The 19,918-nt window shown below is 35.0% G+C and overlaps 1 protein-coding gene across 1 annotated transcript in view; it reads right to left on the bottom strand.

Moving 5' to 3' along the window:
- Positions 1 to 19,918, bottom strand: part of Ip6k (Inositol hexakisphosphate kinase) — a 51,858-nt gene that overhangs the window by 14,247 nt on the left and 17,693 nt on the right. The window contains exons 2-3 of the mRNA XM_089636603.1: positions 797 to 1,307; positions 571 to 697 (exon numbers count right to left, since the gene is read on the bottom strand). Coding sequence (XP_089492729.1) covers positions 571 to 697; positions 797 to 1,210 — 541 coding nt within the window. The 5' untranslated portion in view covers positions 1,211 to 1,307. The remainder of the gene's footprint in view (positions 1 to 570; positions 698 to 796; positions 1,308 to 19,918) is intronic.

The raw sequence follows: 19,918 nt of genomic DNA, 5'->3' as shown, positions 1-19,918 counted from the left end.
ATCTAAACTAGTTCGTGAAATAACATCAGTGTTAACAAATAATAAGTCTAAACATGAAAGACAACAAGCAGGCTGTTAAAGCATTACGCGGGGCACAACACGGCCAAAAAGTACGTAGTTGTCAAACAAACGAACAATCAACCATGCATTAGAAGGAGATTAAACAAAAATCGAAATATCCAGCTTATGTGAAAACACCGCGGTGATAACGCGTTATGGAAATATAATACTCGATCGGACCTAAATGAAAATGTAAATGAATGACTAGTAAATAAAAGAAATGGTCGAGTGTCGAGTAATCCGCGGCCGAGCTGTGAGCGCGAAATGTAAACCGGAACTTGGCAGAATGTGGCCACAGTAGGGTTCGGGGCTCGGGCTCGGGGCCCGGGCTCGGGGCTCGGGCTCGGGGCTCGGGCTCGGGGCTCGGCTCGACGCGGCGCTACTCGCCACTCGGCCCCCGGAGTGGGATCTCCAGTGTGCGGTGTGGTGTGTGCTCACCACAAAGGGGAGATCGCACTCCGCGGACTCTGGTGACAGGACAAGAAGCAATTAGCAGGCAACGGCTCTTACCTTTGTATTTAGGGACAAACATCTCGATATCTCTCGGAATGTTCTGGTAGAAATGCAGCTCTCGCACGTTGAGCGGCTTTATGACGGTGCTGTCGTTGAGCAGCAACAGTCGCGTGTGCCCCCCGACCTGCGCAACGTAACAAACACCAACACTGGCTATTAGTCGAGATCACAACAAACAAACAAACGGACTACAGCACTAATACAGGTATATCTGTATATTGACCTGGTTGTTGAGCGGGTGGAGGTCGACCTCGCGGTCGGGCGGCAGGGGCAGCGAGGGCGGCAGGGACGGGGGTGGGGATGGCGGGAAGCAGTCATCTCGGTGGCTGCCGTAACCCTCCTCGGACAGGGCGCCCCCGCACACTCCGTCCACTTCGTCTTCCGTCTCCCCGCCGAAGCCCTCGTGGAGCATCTCGTCATGGTCGCTGGCATATCCACTCTTGTCGACCCCCTCGAACTTGTTATTTCCACCGTGGAACTCGCAGTCGAGCAGCTCATCGTGAGAGAAGTCAAACTCGTGGTCGTCGACGAAATCCTCTCCATATTGTCTCTTTCCATTAACGCGTGCCACGGGAGCATAGTCGCTCGCTCGTCTGTCAGAATCTCCCATGCCCCAGCCCCCTAGCGCGAACACCATCCCCTCGATGCTGCAGTGGGAAGGGAGTCACCTCGGTGCAGATGGTCGACTGAGCTGGCTCTGTTCCTCTACCTTCTACTTCGGTGGATTGCGGATTCTGTAAGCAAGAGAGAACGCAACTTAGAATGGCAATGTGTAGACACGATCGCGCAGCGTCATGGCGAAAACGTTTCTGAGAAAATGAGTGTTCGCGGGGAGCCCGACGGAATCGTGCGACTCCGAAACCGGTTCTGTCGGCCAACAGCGGTGGAAGGTGGAACGCGTGGTAAAATGAGAACAAAAAATCACAAACGCGCGCAGAATTGTAGCTCCCCCCGCGTTAAGCTGACCATTACCAAAACCCAAGCAACAATCGTACCTCTAATATAATACAAGTAATATGCGGGAATGCGAGCCCCGATGAGCATAACAATCTTCCGCCCAGCTCTGAGATGCCGTTCATTCACTGTGACTTGTGACGAACAAATGGCGACAAATGGGAGACGTAACTCGGCGAATTGTACGAAAATACACAGCTAATACACAGATCTAAAGCCAGAGCGTGGGAGTCAGCAAAACTTTACGGCGGATTTCGCTAATCAGCCGTCAGGTGACCGACACCGACATCGCATTGGCAACATCAAAATGAATAATTATATACCAGAAATGCTTGTCGAAAACAAACTGTGTAAAAATAAACCCACAATATGTGTATTTACGTGGAATGCTCTGATGCAAGAATAGAAATCAGTGCTATTCCAACAACACATATTTATAAGTGGACCAAATCTCTTATAACGTTAAGAATTTGGCCTTCTTTACAATTTCAAATTGGCGACTTGACAGTCGATTCAATACAATGAAAACATTTTTTTATAAACCGGTAGAATTCTTCACTTTTTAAAGCGAAGTCCTGACCATATCACGGCCAAGCCTGCTACAAAGTAGCTGTATAATAAAATTCCAAAGCGAGCCTAAAGAATTTCAGTCATCCGAACGCGAGAAAAAAACGCCCTACTTTACATTACGAAAATATATTAGCATATTATAATAAGCAGTCTTATCTTACAGCGTCGCCGTTCGCGTTTTATCGAGGAGAATAATGACGACAAACTACTACTAGTGGTGGTCCAGGGATGCTGTGGGCCGGTACAATGGTACACTTCAGCGTTACGTCACAATCGCGTCGCATCACCTCACTTCACATCGCGTATCTGATACGTCACGGATACGTCACGCGGCCAATAACAAAACTGATTCATGTGCTGGAAACGCTAACCGTACGTATCCTGTTGTTTTCTTGCGCTAATTGGTTGTCAATCATCGCGCGGTTCACACATCCAATTAATGATTCACCCGTTTAGTCAACATAATAACAAGATTATCGATAGTGAGACAGTGTGACACCATTTTAAATTTTTTAAGATTTTAAATCAAAAGATGATTGATAATATAGGATCATTATCTTTGCGTGTAGGATTTTATTGGCATTTTCTAAGTTGCAAGTTGATACATGTTAATCTCTATTGTTGTTTTTAAATTGTTTTTAATTATGTTTTGAATGCACCAGCTAAATAAATTATTTCAAGTAATTCTATAGCATGTATTTATATTCTATAGATCGGTCAGTGGCTGAGTTGACATCGCGTTTGCGGCCCACTCAGGCGCCGTACTTTTAAGTCCTTCATCACAACACAAGCATCATTTTCCGCTTGCTGTAGTGGTAGTAAAAAATTTTCAAATATTGTCAGGTTAATCGTAACAAGGCGTTTCTTAAAAAAATTATAAAAATGATTATTCCAACTATTATAAAGCCTACCTATTTGTAGAAGTCCAAAATATGTACTTATTAATTTGTCTACAATTATTAGTATTATTTTTTTTTACCAAGCATAATTATTTTAAAACTAAAGTTATGCTCTTTAACTTACGTTAGATTAGGGTAAGTTTTAATTGTTGACGTTAAACGCCAATCTCGACCCGTTTCAGCGTTTGCACAAATTTCAGATCTGAAAAGCTGAATCAGACCCAATCGATGGTTTGTTTATTTATCATCAAAAACATAACAGGAATATAAACATACATAGATATTATTCAAGGTAACGTTAGATATATAAGAACAGTAATAGAAAAAAAACGTATAATGGCCCAGTAATAAAGAGACAATAATAGTCTGCCACACTAGGCGAACCTGTATTGACAGAATTTTGAACAAAATTAAAACGCTATATATGTGTCTATACCAATATATATATAACATACGAGTTCCTATACAACCATTTATTTACTAGTACAACTTTACTTATCGTCCAACAAACAATAATTTTGAACGGGGATTTTTTTTAAATCAACATGGTTTTAATCGTCGATTTTATAATCAATCATGTGACGAGGGTTGAAAAATTCCAAGCATTAAATTATTTAGCATCAAGCGCTAAAAATACAAAATAGTTGTTATAAAACTTATATATTAGATAACTTATAAACTTTACATTATTATTTCTATGACTAAGCAATTAACCCCTGGGGCAATTTGAGAGATATTCTTAATTGAATTATCTTTGTTCATGGACAACAAACAAACATTTTGGGAGATAAATTCCCCAGCCTGAAACAGTCTCATATAAGTTACGCTTCCACATTTTGTATTAAGCCTTCTACACATTACGCTATATTATGCGCGCATAATTTGGGCGTGGCATATACGTACTATATGTTGGGATGACATACTACGCTATCTTCCTGTATTGGATCTGTCACTTTGACAGATAACGTAAATTGTTCTGACCGAGGGGATCGCATTATTTTCAAATATCGCCTGGCTAGCAACCAACACTTATAGCTTCATCTATCACCCCCTTAATGTTGAGAAATATGATTTAAACAGTTTTAGAAAGAGAGAACAGTGCGATTGCATTTTGCATTCATAAACTTACCATAAACGCTTTCGAAACTTTTAAAAATAATTCTATGACACAACATTTAGCATTTTAAAAATATTTGTCAAGGTGTGCAAATTTTTAAACAAATATTTATAACAACCTTTGTCTAATAAACTATGTTTTTTTTAGTTTCGTTTAAAGTAGTAATTACAGTTTACACGATAAAAACAATCGTAAGCGACTTTAAAAACTTTATTTGTTTACGTTCAAAATTTTAACATTTTTAATTGCATATATCGATTTGTAAATCTGAGAGTCTTTCATATGCTTTCAACAACTATATTAATTTTATTTTAAATAAGTTCAAAAAACAGCGAATTTATCTGGAATCAGATGTAATACGAAAATATTTTCCTCGGAATATGTATTCTGACAGCTCCCCTAGGTTTTAGGGTTACATGTACAATAAAGGTTGAAAATGAATAAAATATTATTTTCTTTCATGTTAGAAAAATTAATATAATAAATGAATGGCTGAATGGCTAACTAAACATGAAGATGAGGAAATCATTAAATTTATGAAATAACCCCAACGCAACCTACAGACAACAAACATAAATACTTTTTTTCTTTGCTTAATTTATTTTATATTTTGTGGGAACCAACAAATTAGAAGATGAGGAAATCATGATCAACACACATATAACAACCTACAGTCCGCCTCGGAACAGGAATACCTAGTGAGGAGGACTGATAACAAACTACATCACTTTATTTTACTTAATATTGTATATTTTTTACTTTACTTTATATCGCCATTAAATAAAAAAAATAATAATAATTACGTGTTGGAAAACGTGTACGTGTGTTTTGTCATGAAAAAGGTTGGAAATTATAAAGTTTTCATTAATGAAAGAAAATGTCGGCGAGTCAAATTCACACCTACAGCTATTTCGTCTCGGCCAGAAAATGCCGACGGATGTGGACTTGCGGAGACACTACAAATAATAATTTTATAAATAATATTTTCAGAAGTAGTGTGCCTTACTAACGCGTGACAAAAGAATTAAACGAGGACGTGTTTAATTCAATAAAATTTGAAATCACCATCATACGTGATGTGTCTAAATTACGTGTTTAACCACCTGGGATGGTGCCTAGCACTCCGCAGACAGACAGACAGAAAATGTCACCTGTGGTAAACACTTCATTTCTTTGTGGCATGCTTGTGAATTTATCTACTGGGTTTCTTCTTTCCTCAATCTTTTAATTTGGGCATCTTCATAGCAAACCACTTCATACAGTTTCTTCCATAACCCGTCTCACAAAAACGCCCAACCCGGTGGTGTTTCTTCATGAACCGTGTAAAGCCAGGGCAGTTATTGGTATTAGATGATACCGCACTGGAACATGCGACGGTAGGACTGTGGCATCAAGGCAAACCCAATATAAACTGAGGCGGAATGGAGTAGGGAGGTGAAGGAGATGTGTAAGAGGAATGTTTGCGATTAATATAAGCATCTTCAATAAACAATAAAGTGTCTCACACTATTCAGATGTGGCCACCAAACACGGCTCAAGTCATTCAAAGCAACGTTTCGATCCAGAAAGGTTGTCTTTCACCAGGGTGATTCTGAGTACTGAGAGTATCTACCACTCTGGCTAGCATCCATTGTTGCCAGATGCATGTTTTTTGGGTCATTTATACCTCCTTGCCTGTTTCGATTCAGAAAAGTTGTCTTTCACCAGGACGATTCTGAGTACTGAGAGTATCTACCACTTTGGCTACCATCCAATGTCACCAGATTCATGGTTTTTGGGTCATTTATACCTCCTTGCCTGTTTCGATTCAGAAAGGTTGTCTTTCACCAGGGCGATTCTGAGCACCGCGTGGTTACTCATCTACCACTCAGGCTACAATCCATTGTTGCCACATGCGTGGTTTTTTAAGTCATTTTTATATCATTTATTTATATATAAGACATGGTTTTTTACCGGTCACCAAAAATAGGTACTTTTGAGTAAGGTACAATTTTTTGTTAGCATGCCATTTTAAACTTCAGTACAGGTTCACAATGTCTCTTTATCTAATTATTATTTTTTATCAATAAATAAAATGTTTTAAATTAACAAAATTCATCATGTAACTTTAATTAACTAACTACTGTTAAATGTAGACAAAATACATTAATAGATTTATGAGAGAATTTCTTCTCCCTCATCTTATATGAATCTGAAAAATTGAAAATACGGTTTTTCTAGAAGTTTTTAATATTGTATAATATTATTATTAAATTTAAAATGGTATTCTACCATAGACATATGAATATTAGTAGACCTGCCCTAAGTGATTAAAAGCGTATTATCCCCACTCCCCATACCGGTTCCATTGGAACCGGCTGGGCTGGCGTATGGCCTCAAGTGAAATTTGAAAACGTGACGTCATCATTCTTGTGCGAACTATGGTCGAGGCATCATCGGTTCATTTTACGAAATAACACGGCAAAATGTTGACTTGTACTATGAAAACTTGTAAAAATAGATGTGAAAAAGAGAATAAACCCAATTGTCGTATTACATTCCATATATAAGCATTATTTTACTTTATTTTAAGCATATTCACATCGTATAATATAGATCAGTTTTAGAAACATATTATACTATCATATCGAGAAACGTCTGGACGCGAAACACAAAGCTGGTTGGTTGCTGGGAAGTAAATTATGAACATTTATAAAAGTGTCTTAACTAAATACTTAAACGAAATATTCGACTCTGAAAATACAACCGAATTTTTTTGCCGAATTTGGACTTCGCAAATTTGTTCATAACGTGGCGAGTAATTTGCGCTCCCATGTAAAAATGTCTATTCATTCCAAAGCAGATTTTACTTTTAAGAAGTAAATGGTGATATTTTAATGCGAGATGCCTATTTACTGTCAGATTGATTTATTGACGAATCACAGTCAGCCTTACGCCCTTCGTTCTTCAACAGTTGATTTTACCCCTCGCCATTATCTTCTCGTCTATTAATTCCTATGTCTGTGTATTCTACAAATTAAACTTTATAACAACAAAAAACTTACGATTATTTGCATGGTGTGTATCTGTTTTTTTTAATAAAGCATTATTTTTTATATTATTCAACGGAAATTATAAAACGGTTGTTTTTATTGAGTCATTATAGATAATTAATTTATTTGGGTTCCGTTGTTAATTTATTTGTATTCTCAATAAAAAAACTTAAAACTCACCTTAAACATTTTTTTTATCCTTTAAAATGGTAACCGACGTTTTGATCGTTGTACGCCAACAGGTCGTATGCAAAAGATCTTAAGTAAAAATATCGTAATTATCATTTGACCGTAAGCGCATTTAATCGTTAATTACCATTTGATATCAAACTGTTCATTATCTCATAAAATAAATTATTACACGTAAATTATATCAAAAACCTTTATCATGACACACAGACATTAGTATTTGCTTATTTGCCTACGATAATTTTGCTTACAATCATTTGAGAGTTACGATCATTTCATTACGATCATTTGTGAATTACGATCACTTGATTATGATCATTTGATTACGATCTTTTTGTATACGATATTTTTGTTTACAATAATTTTATCCATAACCCTTGAAAATAGGGGTTTTATAAAAATAAATGTTGTTTTTACCCCTGAAACATGGTGTTTCATTTTTGGGATATGGCATCACGGCTACCAACACTCACAGTTTTGTTATGAAGGGAGTATGAGTAAGCGATGTCGCCGCAGAAACTGCGACGGTCATTAGCTTTCAGAGGCGCAGCCGCCGGTGGTTGATTAAATTAAAAATAAACGCGCCTAGGAAAATAGGCACCGTTCCAACGGCACCATCACTCTCAGAACGGCTACCACCCGATGGATCTCTTTCGGGATAAGAATGTTAGTATTTCGGCTCATCAAACAAACACTGTTGACACACAGAGTTGCAGTTATATTATAATATGTTATCTAGTAATGAGATTCTGTCATATTTATTTTATAATTTATAGTGGAAGATACTCTCTGAATTGCCCTGGTGTAAGAGCACCATTCAGAATTGAAACGTCGCTTGAAATGGCTTTAGCCGTGTTTATGTGGTCAGAATTGAATACAGAACCTTCCACTTCCCCATCTCCCTTCCCTCCACAACATACCGAAATGGGGATGCCATAGTGTCACTGAATCCAGACGGTCGGGAGCAATTGGGACTCTTGCGGCAATTGGCAATGCGGTACTCACCTAAAATATGTATATTTTGTCTCCAAACAAAAAGCCCTGAGGCAAATAATTTCCCCATAAACCTCTCATCTTTGAGGACGCTGTGTGGAGGTTGTTTCATTACAGATTACAACAAGTAGAATGAATGCATGGAAGGAAGCTTCTACAATAAAATGGAAGTCTAATCCAATCCGGATTTATTTAAGTGTCATTTTCAAAATTGGAATGAAAGATTGGAAGTTCCTACCTATCTACAATTTTTTACCAGATTTTTTTTTTATCTCTATTTTTAAGTACTATACTTAAGTTAATCGTGACAAGTAAAAACAGATATCGTAATTTTTCATGGGTCTGCGCTTTAAAGCTAACATATTAATAATAAAATCCGTGATTTTTGCGGGCTTGCGCTAGTAATAAATAAATCCCATAAAAACATTTATTTTACAGTTTACCGGCATCATTACGGAACATATACGGAACAAAAAATATGGAATTTAAATTGATATTTCCAAACTGGCGTCATAGATCACGATGGAAATAATGATGAGAGTTAAATATAGTTGATAGGTTCAGAATCAGTTGTGCAAACGCCAGAGCTCATTGTTCAAGAGTTGTTTTTGCCATTTCAATGTCCATGGTTGTATAGAAGGTTAAGTCAAACAGCTAATAAAGTACAATATATTATTGAAAAGGAGAGTTATTTGCAAACCTAAAATTAAACTAACCTGACACCACCAGAAGACCAGAACAGAATGGTAGGTACTCTCAGTATGGCCCTGGTGAAACACAACCATTCTGAAGTTGCTTAAAATGGCTTTAGCCGTAATTGATAGCCATATCTGAATAGATAGGTACTTAACAACTTTAATCCTGCCCATCCCCTTCATTTCCCCATTCCATTCAGCACCACAACATGCTCCAATAATTGGGGATGTCATTGTCACTGGCTCGGTTCGGAGCAGTAGGAAACTCCGAGAAAGATTATTTTTTAAGTAAGTAAAACTTATATTCTTTAACGTAAGAAAAAGGCTCACTTACAGTAATAGAATTATCTAAAAAGAATCCCTTAAAGTTCTGGGTATAAATAATCTACCGAGCATTTACACGCTCGACCTACGTCATAGGAATAGAAAAAGGTCAGCCGACTGCCGACGATTATAGAAAAAATCCCTTCGAACGTTCTAAGTAGTGGAAAAGGCATCGGCGTGTAATTGGGAGGTCACGGGTTCAATTCTATGCAAATTATACTATTATTATACAAGGCACAGACTATTCATAGATACAGCATAAAAATAGATGGCTTATTATTTTAGTAATACCCCTGGCTTATCTCTAAAAAGAATAAAATAAATTCGCTATCCGCGTCTGTCTGTGCACTTAGTTAACTTAACGGTGGCTAAACCTTATGAGATATATCAAATTAATGTTCTAAGGAATTGTATATCTTGAAAAGGCCTACAGAAAAGTCCTTTATGGTATATGTCTATCTCCTAAGGATAAACCCTAGCAACGCCGGATACACGTCAGCTAGTACTTGCATAAAGCAAAGGACTTACTTCAACCAGTGATTCCTGACAATATTATTTGGACTAATACATTTAAATAAAATTTTGGTTTCTTCTAATATTTTTTAATTTTTAAATGAATTTATGGGTTTACTAACAGGTTACACCTGTGTCGCTGCTCCCAAAGAAATGTAATAAGTTCCTTCAACCCTTTGTTTTACCAAAAGGGTTTCAATGAATATTTTCTCTCTCTGGGTTAGCTGATCTCCTAACCCGACGATTTACGAAGTGTCGCTTGGGTCAGACCTGCCAGAGGTGACCGAAGTTAGGTAACTTATTGTTAGTTACGCTCAGAACTCTGCATCATAATTACAAAATGCATAATATCTTGTTGACAGTGGGTGTTATTGATCAAATGGTAAATAAATAAATAAATATTAAAGACCATTTTCAGTCTGGGTGCTGACAGATTTTTGTTTATAGTTTTGATTGCAAATTCTTTCATGTCAAAAGATTTAGTTAGATGATGCCGCCGTGGACCAATAATTAAAGACTTAGAAGATGATTCAAGCGGTGTGTGTGTGTGTGTGTTGGTCATTCTCTAAATAAACCCGTACATAAAGACACGTGATGGTTTTATAATTGAGATTATTAATTTAGAATGCCTCATTTTAGAATATGGCGGAAAACGGCAATGGCTAAGAATAATTAATTGCAATTCGGCTAGCTCACGTGATGGCCACTTGAGGTAATCAAACTTCACAATACCATCTAATAATATAGTAATAACTAGATATACTACCCGGTTTGTACGAGTACGAGTTTGAATAGCAATCTGAGAATGGTTGCGTACAAAATATATTATAATGTACTTATTTTACAATAATAAAACCTAAAAACAAAAAAAAATAAATCGGAAAATTACATTTTTGTTGCATTTCATTGATTTTCCCTATTTGGTACGGCAACAATTGGCGTAAGAGCCCAGCTGGACGTAAAACCGAAAAACAATTGACAAATTACATGTTTTTGTTACATTTCATTGATTTTCCCTATTTGATACGACAACAATTGGCGTAAGAGCCCAGCTGGACGTAAAACCGAAAAACAAATTACATATTTTTGTTACATTTCATTGATTTTCCCTATTTGATACGACAACAATTGGCGTAAGAGCCCAGCTGGACGTAAAACCGAAAAACAATTGACAAATTACACGTTTTTGTTACATTTCATTGATTTTCCCTATTTGATACGACAACAATTGGCGTAAGAGCCCAGCTGGACTTAAAACCGAAAAACAATTGATAAATTATTTTTTTTTGTTACGTTTCATTGATTTTCCCTATTTGATACGACAACAATTGGCGTAAGAGCCCAGCTGGGCGTAAAACCGAACGCTAGCTTGGGCCGTGGTGTTCTAAATTCAAAAAAGTTACTAGGCTGGTAATGGAGGAATAATATGTATTTCCTCCAAGGAGTAACTTTAGGCAAGAAAATGGTCTGTCAAGTTAAAAATATTGTGCTTGAAAATTAACTTTGAAATTTGATGTATTGTTCAAATTCTGCGAAACAACCCGTCCTTAGTCTTTTGACTTCAGTCAAGAAGCAGGTATGTGTTTGAATTTTAAAAATGAAACTGGATTACATATTCATCGGTTGCATTATTCATCCGTAAAGCGGTTTACCCATGGTCTGTTGAAGAACAAGATAAAAATATTGGACTTCGGCCAACTACAATGCGGTTGGTATCTGCTCCCGAGCAATGAAGGCGGACCATGTCTCCTTGGCCGTGAATAACTGACCCAAACATTCATTTATCACCGCAACAAGAGGTAAGATAATAATTATTGCACTCGATAAGTTACTAAGCATAGGAAGAATGGTTAGCGGAAGTGCAGTTTATAATTATAAAATCAATAACAACAATAAAACAGTTAAACAGGTGATGATATTTATGCATAAAATAGTAAATAACATGTTACTCAAATATTTATGTAATAAAATTATATATGACCAGGACATTGACAAACTTAACACAGGGACGTGCAAAGCAAAACAGTTTATTCTACAGAGCATTGATGAAATTAGACACAGAGAGATGAAATATTATTATAATGAGTTGCCGAAAACCATAAAAACTACACCAATCAATAAATTGAAAATAGATTTACGAAGCTAGATAAAATGTAATAGTTTGTAAGTTATAGCTAGTAATTTGTAAACTTTAATCATAACACAATGAAGGTGCATTATGGATACATGGAACTCAAAATTATTCATAAATTATTTTAGGAAAACCATTTTTTGCAAGCTATGCCTTAAAATTTTAAGATGAATTTATTGTTTGTATGCGCATATACGTAATATGAATATGAATAAATAGTTTTATACGTATAAAATTCTTTCAATAAAGACATGCAAATAAAATATTTTGTCGGTGGTTCAATCCAATATTGTATTTGTGTGTGTTTTTTTTTTTAAATTGAGCTTTCAAACTGACAAATATATGTATTCATATTCCATAAACAAACAATTTCATTTTAATATTTTAAAGCATAACTTGTATTTTTCCTAAAATAATTAAATTAACGGCATCTACGAACAAGCAGTTTATGAGCAATTATTATTGTTATTGAGGTCATTTGTTGTAAAAAATATGACGTGGATAAACTTCAAAAAGCGCCCGTTTTTACGAATAAAATATCAAATTATGAAAAATTATTTTACTATGAAAATTGTAAAAAAAAATACTGGCAACAGGTTATACGGTTTAAGCCATTGAAAATGCAATCTGTGTGTTGATTGTTATTTGTTTATGTGTTTTCCGTGGTTTTTACGTGACTGAGGTTTATGTAATGGTCTTTACGTTACGAATGTTTTATCGTGTTTATTAAAAATTTGGGATTATGTACCTAGTGTTAAGTTCCGACAAATTGCTTACACACCCCATCCCTTTGGTTACTTATGACGTCAGGAAAATATACATTATTTGTACCTAGTGTTGTGTTTCTAGCAATTGCTTACACATCCCATCCCTTTGGTTACTTATGACGTTAGGAAAATATACATTATATGTACCTAGTGCTATGTTTCTAGCAATTGCTTACACATCCCATCCCTTTGGTTACTTATGACGTTAGGAAAATATACATTATATGTACCTAGTGCTATGTTTCTAGCAATTGCTTACACATCCCATCCCTTTGGTTACTTATGACGTTAGGAAAATATACATTATATGTACCTAGTGCTATGTTTCTAGCAATTGCTTACACATCCCATCCCTTTGGTTACTTATGACGTTAGGAAAATATACATTATATGTACCTAGTGCTATGTTTCTAGCAATTGCTTACACATCCCATCCCTTTGGTTACTTATGACGTTAGGAAAATATACATTATATGTACCTAGTGCTATGTTTCTAGCAATTGCTTACACATCCCATCCCTTTGGTTACTTATGACGTCAGGAAAATATACATTATATGTACCTAGTGCTATGTTTCTAGCAATTGCTTACACATCCCATCCCTTTGGTTACTTATGACGTCAGGAAAATATACACTATAAAACTATTTGGAAATTAAGTTTAATAATCAATATTTGAAAACGATGGTTAAAAATTAAAAATTAAAATGTACGTTCATAACTGTGCAAAAATAGTCTTGGCGTAAAAACGAACAACATGCCGCAAATGCCTCAAATCCTACTGTAGGGATGTCAAAGATATTTTTCAGAGAGGTTGCATAATTAATGTTATATTATATCTTTCGGGTGACTAGCAGATCTAAAGAACTCGTGGTAGTCCTGATGAAATAAAATCTAATTAAGTATTTTAAGACTAAATATCAAAGGTTCCAAAATATATTCATATAAAAGTAATATAAATATAAAAGTTTTCAAAATTTGTTTCCAAGATAACGATATTCAGAAATTTACTTTACGAATATTGTTCTGAAAACTCACATAGTCGATGCGATTTATTCGCCATTACGGGTAAATTCAATGGCTCTTTAATGGTTGTTTTGAAAACAATGTTTAAGATCATTAAATACATATAACGTTCGACTATTTATAGAGATCTATAAATGTCTACGCATCGAGAGTATTCGAGTGCATTCGAAATGCATGAAACGGGCTTATTTACAGGAGTAATAATGCCGAGATTTTAAGCACGAACTTTATTCCATGAAAGCCAAAAAAATCCTCCGGAACAATCAGTCATTTGCAGCCAACCAGTATGAGGCAATATTTTATCATAACGACAACATCACTTTCTTAAACAAAAACCTAAAATAACATAACCAATATATTAGTGTGTCAATTGATCAAAAAGTAAATTAACTTCTTCTTTCTGAATAAAAGTTTACTGCATTAATAATGCAGGTAAGGGAGCATACCATACATTTCACCCCGTTCATGATCATTATTAGCTAAGTGGGTCGCAGTAGTTCATCGTTCTAAAAAGTGGGTCGCATTACCACAAAGTTTGGGAACCTTTGCCACAGGCACATGTCCACCTGCTCACTCTCATCCGCTGTAAATGTTTGTGAAACAGTCGTAAGTTAGTATTACGCAAATGAATAAATACCTATCAAGAATGTTACATATGAATGTGTAATTAAGTTTGATGTAATTTAATATTAAACGTCGCATTAAATAATTTATTTGAAGTAAGGGAAATATTAATGTTGGTATTTATGATACAAAAAAAAACATTATTTCAATTTCTTTTATGTCTCACGAAACCCGTTTAATGTTATTATATTAGTAACTTATTACAAACGACTCGAAACTAATATTATTTGTTAACATTGCCGGAGGTCGTTAGTGAAACGCTAGCCGTTTTGAGTCACGAAACTAATATTATGTATTTAGGAAATGTACTCTTGAATGTCACGAAAGTACACTAAAACACGATAAATAGCTACGAAAGTTCATAAAAATAATATTCAAATACTAAGTGAGCTTACAAATTGAAAAAAAGGAACGAAACCTCACCTCTGCTCCGTCCTGACACAAGTTCCCTTTTCATCCACATTCATACATAAGAATTCATAAGAACTAATAACTAATACGGTTCCACGATAACTCAACACAGAGACAATTCAACAAACCTTTAAAAAATGATATAAAGTCATTAGAAACGATAAAAAAAAATTTCAAACCTAACTTAACCTACTTAACCCAGTTAATAAAGTTTTTGTTTCATCACTTTCCATGACTTTATATACTTTTTAAAAATGTGATGAATTATCATTTTGATGATTTAGCCGATCACCAACTTAATACATACCAAGAAATTTTTTCACCTGTTTTAAAATTTAAAAAAATAAAAAAATCTCTGTATGAGACTTACAAGATAAAAGAAGAAATGAAAGTATCCTTTTATAAGTTACACAATTAAAGAAAAAAGAAAAGCATCGTTTCAAAAGTTACAAAATTAAAGGAAAATAAAAAATCACTTTATGTTATTATTCATATTGCAAAATTAAAGAAGAAAGAAAAGCATGGCATTAAAAGTTACAAAATTAGCAAAGAAATAGAAACATCCCTTAATTTTACAACATATAGCATAGTGTATGTATAAAATAATAAAGAAAACGTTAATAAAAAATGACGAGAATCTCACAAACAGAAAAAAATTGGTTGCTATGTCAACACTGTCACTAGTCAACATGGATCCATTGTCAGGCCTCAAACAAACACCGATAAATGATAACAGCGCGTATTATCGTGTGACCAATTCAACAATGTCAAACAAAGACCATTAAACACACTCATATTTATGGGACTTGAAAAAACCATCACAAACTTTATTTAGTAACACAAACATTGACACAAATTATTGTAAACGCAAAGCAGAGATGACAACGTATTTTTCATCACACTCCGTGCAAGCGTGATTTTAGTTTTGTAGTAATTATTGTACATACCAAAAATAAACACCTTCACAATAAGTGTAATATTGTGTAAAGCAAAATTGTGTACTGTCATACGTTTTAATTAAATGGATAGGTACACCATTATTTGAGTGAGTAAGGGATAGTACTGATAATGATAATCTTCATCGAAACGTTTTAGTAATCGAATGATGTCATTATTATGATCGAATTAATCGCTCACATTTTTGCCGCTGATTATGTATGATTAAACGCTAAAGTTGGATGATTCAAATTTATAAAATTACTAGCTGTACACCACCACGCGTTGTTGTGGCTCTACTTTCTAGACTCACCGACACACTCCGCCATTCAGTTTAAAAACCTTATAGAACCTTCTTGAACATTCTCCTGCCAGAACTCCTATAGCATTTGAGAACCTTCATGAACTTTCTGGAACCTTCTTGACTCACCGACACAGTCGGCGGGCCCATTCTTCCCATAACAAAGCACACTTTCGTCACCCACCGCCACCAAACTCTCTTACTTTCGATGTGACACCAAGGGCTATCTACCCCCATAACCACCGGTGCGTGGTAGTGGCTGCTTGTTAAGAAAATTAGGCGGGAAGGAAAACACGGGTTTCTTTTTATAATATATATTTTAGACTAAACAATTGATAATTTCGCAATAAGCCCCAATTTTTAGCGCTCAGATTTGTTATTTTGACGTTTGAAAGGTTAACCACCGATTTTTTTTTCAATAACTCCACACTTGAGGCCCTGAGGAAAATAATTTACTTAAGGTTCTATGTCATCTCTGGGGATGCTTTGTGGGGGGTCTTTTTTAACAGAGGAACGAGTGAACATGGATCTTGAAGAGACCCATGTTGTAAGAGGGAGTAAACACAGAGATGTCATAATTTTAAAATGGTTCTGATCGTCCAGGGTATTCGAACAGCTGAAGCGAAAATGTCTTCGAAACACAGGTTATGAAACATCAAATTAAAGCTTATTGGCTTCATCAAAACATAACAGGGAAATAAACATTCTATTCAAGGTAACGTTAGATATATAAGAACAGTAATAGAAGAAGGTATAATGACCCAGTAATAAAGAGACAATGATAGTAGGAATACTTAGATGGACATAACCTGCCTTACTGGGCGAACATAAAAAAACCTAGAGCAACGCCGGGTACAATCAGCTAGAAATTAAATATATCTTACCCGTAGAGCATGGATTAAAATTTCAAGCCCATTCATCATCAACATAAAATTTCTATAAAAAAATCAAACGGCGCCTGTTACGCAATCTTGCTAAAATATTTGACAAACTGCCAAATCATTTAAACTTATTGCCGATTCCTTTCATCGACTTGTCGTTATTACAGCTTACGGCCCAGCAGGCAAACCTCCCGTTAACTGATTAAGTAATAGCGCAAACTTACGAATATTCCATCTGCACGCATAGGTTAACTTAAATTAACCTTTAATTTTAGGAGTTAATTTAATTAAAAATTAAATTACTAATAAATCAAAGTGGGTCGCATGACTGACATGACATAATTCTTATTTGTTTAAATGTTTACTTTACAATCATTTGATAGCGTAGAGCCGAAGAGTAAAATAAATACAGTTAAGTCTTTTTAATTGCGTAACTCTACATTTATTTTTTTAATATTAACTCCATACTATATTAGGCCTTGAGAGAAATAATTTTCTCTCGGGACCAATGACATTTGTGTTGATGCTGTGTGGAGTGTTTTTTTAAGGAAATGGGTAAGCCAGAAAGTTGTAGAAAGAAGGTACACAGAGTAAAGCAAATCATTCCACATTTGAGCTATTTTACAAAAGAACGAGTCATAGAAGCGACTCGTTCTCAATGTTCTCACGTGACAAATGTTTACCGTTTACAAATTTTGGGCGTTTTTAATGACTGTTCACCGGTGCTAGTTCTGATCTCCCATCGAAATACCGGTAGAACAAGGATATAATTCCCATCTGACGTCTGTGCACAAAGTGTTGTGTACAAAGACCTTAAAGGATGTTAAAAAAAATCATTTCTGTGAATATAACTAACTATTTCGGGGAAACTACTAACGATAAATTAATATTATTTTCATAAATATATAAACACATTATCTAGTAAGACTTTACAATTTAAAAACCTAATTTTCCACAAAACAAGTAAGTTATTACGAAAATAGAATCAACTGGCGCACCGCGATAATTTTGTGCCGGCAAACGAGTCTACTATCAAACGGAAAGCCCGTATCTGCAGTAAGGTTTTTTTAGGTATTTTCAGGTAGCACAAACGTATGTAGGAAAGCAGTTGTGATTATTTTATTCATTCATCATTTGTGAAACACATTAACAGCTAGTAGCATCAGAATACCGGTGATAGCAGGTTGGTTTGCGGCCAAATTAACGACATCTGGGTTGGCGCCAACAAGATGGACACAAAGATATGTGAAACTGCACTTTGTAACGCCACATATGAAATACAACATATAAATATTAAATAAATAAAATATTCATCATTTAAAATATGAACAAAGAACATAATAATAATAAGATATTTGTTTCAGAATAATAATCCAATCAAATAATATTACATGCCTATATATATATATACGAAAAAAATCTACTTAAAATGAGATTTTGTATATAAATATGGTGCTAAATTGAAGCGATTTTTATTTTAAAAAACCGAGGTCATTTTGGATTATGTTTTTTTTTTTTTTATAATTTTATACCGAAGCAAATATTTAATTTCTTAATTATTTACGTCTTTTATGATTATTTCGTTGACAACTAACTAACCATCACGCCGTTTGGGTAGACAGATAGAAACCACCAAACAACTCAAACACGGTCTGGGCGCAAACTCTTTGCAGTCTCATACATACTCTTCTGTTATTCTGACTCTCGAAATGGCACGACTCAATTATTTGGTTCAGTTGAGCAAGCCATGTCTTCCTCGGGCGTCCCCGATTTTTTCCACCATTCAAATTCGCATCATATATTCTCCTTACACTCCTTTCTTCGTTCATTATTTCTACATGCCCAAACCAACCAAGCGTCGCATCGTTGACATTATCAAAACTGAAATTAGATTTAAAATTAACCTAAAATAGAAGACATGAATACATTCTAAGAAAACACGAGTACAAATAATGAATATGTTTACAAAATTGAAAATCAAAACAAACTCTAATATTAAAAGCTTTGCCGAAATGTATTAATACTATCGTTAACATCTTTTATACCGCACACACCGAAAATAACATCATCCACAACACGTGTTCAAATTTAAATAATATTTATTTCCCTTGCATAACCAGAGGTTTCTTCGAAAACATTTCTGAACCTAAAATGAACATTTACACTAGTTACGTTGCCAACTCTCGTAAAAAAACGCTGTTATTTTATGAAATAACAATCCATGAATACTATTTTAATGTAATATACTATATGTTAGGTGTGTTAATGTATAAAGAAGTTAAATTTAAAAAGAAAACGTATTCTTTTCAAGGATGAGTCAGATTTATCATTACATTGTTTGTTTTGAAAATTTGTGTTTTGTTGCGGTTTGGCCTCACAGCTGTTCTTAAAAATATCTTAAATTTAAATGTTTCGTTCCCAAAATTCAATTTGATCATTATTGGCAAGAATAACCTATTAGACACGCGGGTTTATTATAACTTTATCTAACGTGGCGAAAGAGGGCACGGGACAGGTTGTCGCCAGTCGACTTCAGAATAATAACTTATATAATGAGTGTAAAACCAGCCAACAATATTTTAAACTGTTGCTTTCCCTAAAATACAATAAATATGATCAATTTCATGGGCCTCCCACGAAAGGTTTTATAAAGGGTGTCCGGGAGTAAAGTGCAGGGAGGTGATCCTACATGGTGGTAGAAGTAAAAAATATTAATACCTTTTTTAAAATATTTTTCCATAAAGAATATTATTTTCTCCATACAAAAAATTCAACTTTTGTACCTGAAAACTACCTTAAAAAGTTGAAATTTCAAAAAAGATTATTCATCATTTTTACTTGTAACTGTTATGTAGAACCAGTAAATTGTATGTAAATTGTCACCATCAGTTTTTTTTTCAAAACGCTTCAAGGGATTTTATATTCAGTGGGACGATATTGGGAATTGACAAGTGATTATTTATCAGCGATCATTTAGGACGGG

Source organism: Hesperophylax consimilis, chromosome 10 (genome assembly GCF_061612785.1).
Source record: "Hesperophylax consimilis isolate HC1 chromosome 10, BYU_Hcon_1.0, whole genome shotgun sequence".
Lineage (NCBI taxonomy): Eukaryota > Metazoa > Arthropoda > Insecta > Trichoptera > Limnephilidae > Hesperophylax > Hesperophylax consimilis.
Note: the sequence above shows the minus strand (reverse complement) of the source record. Positions and strands in the feature narration are given on the sequence as shown.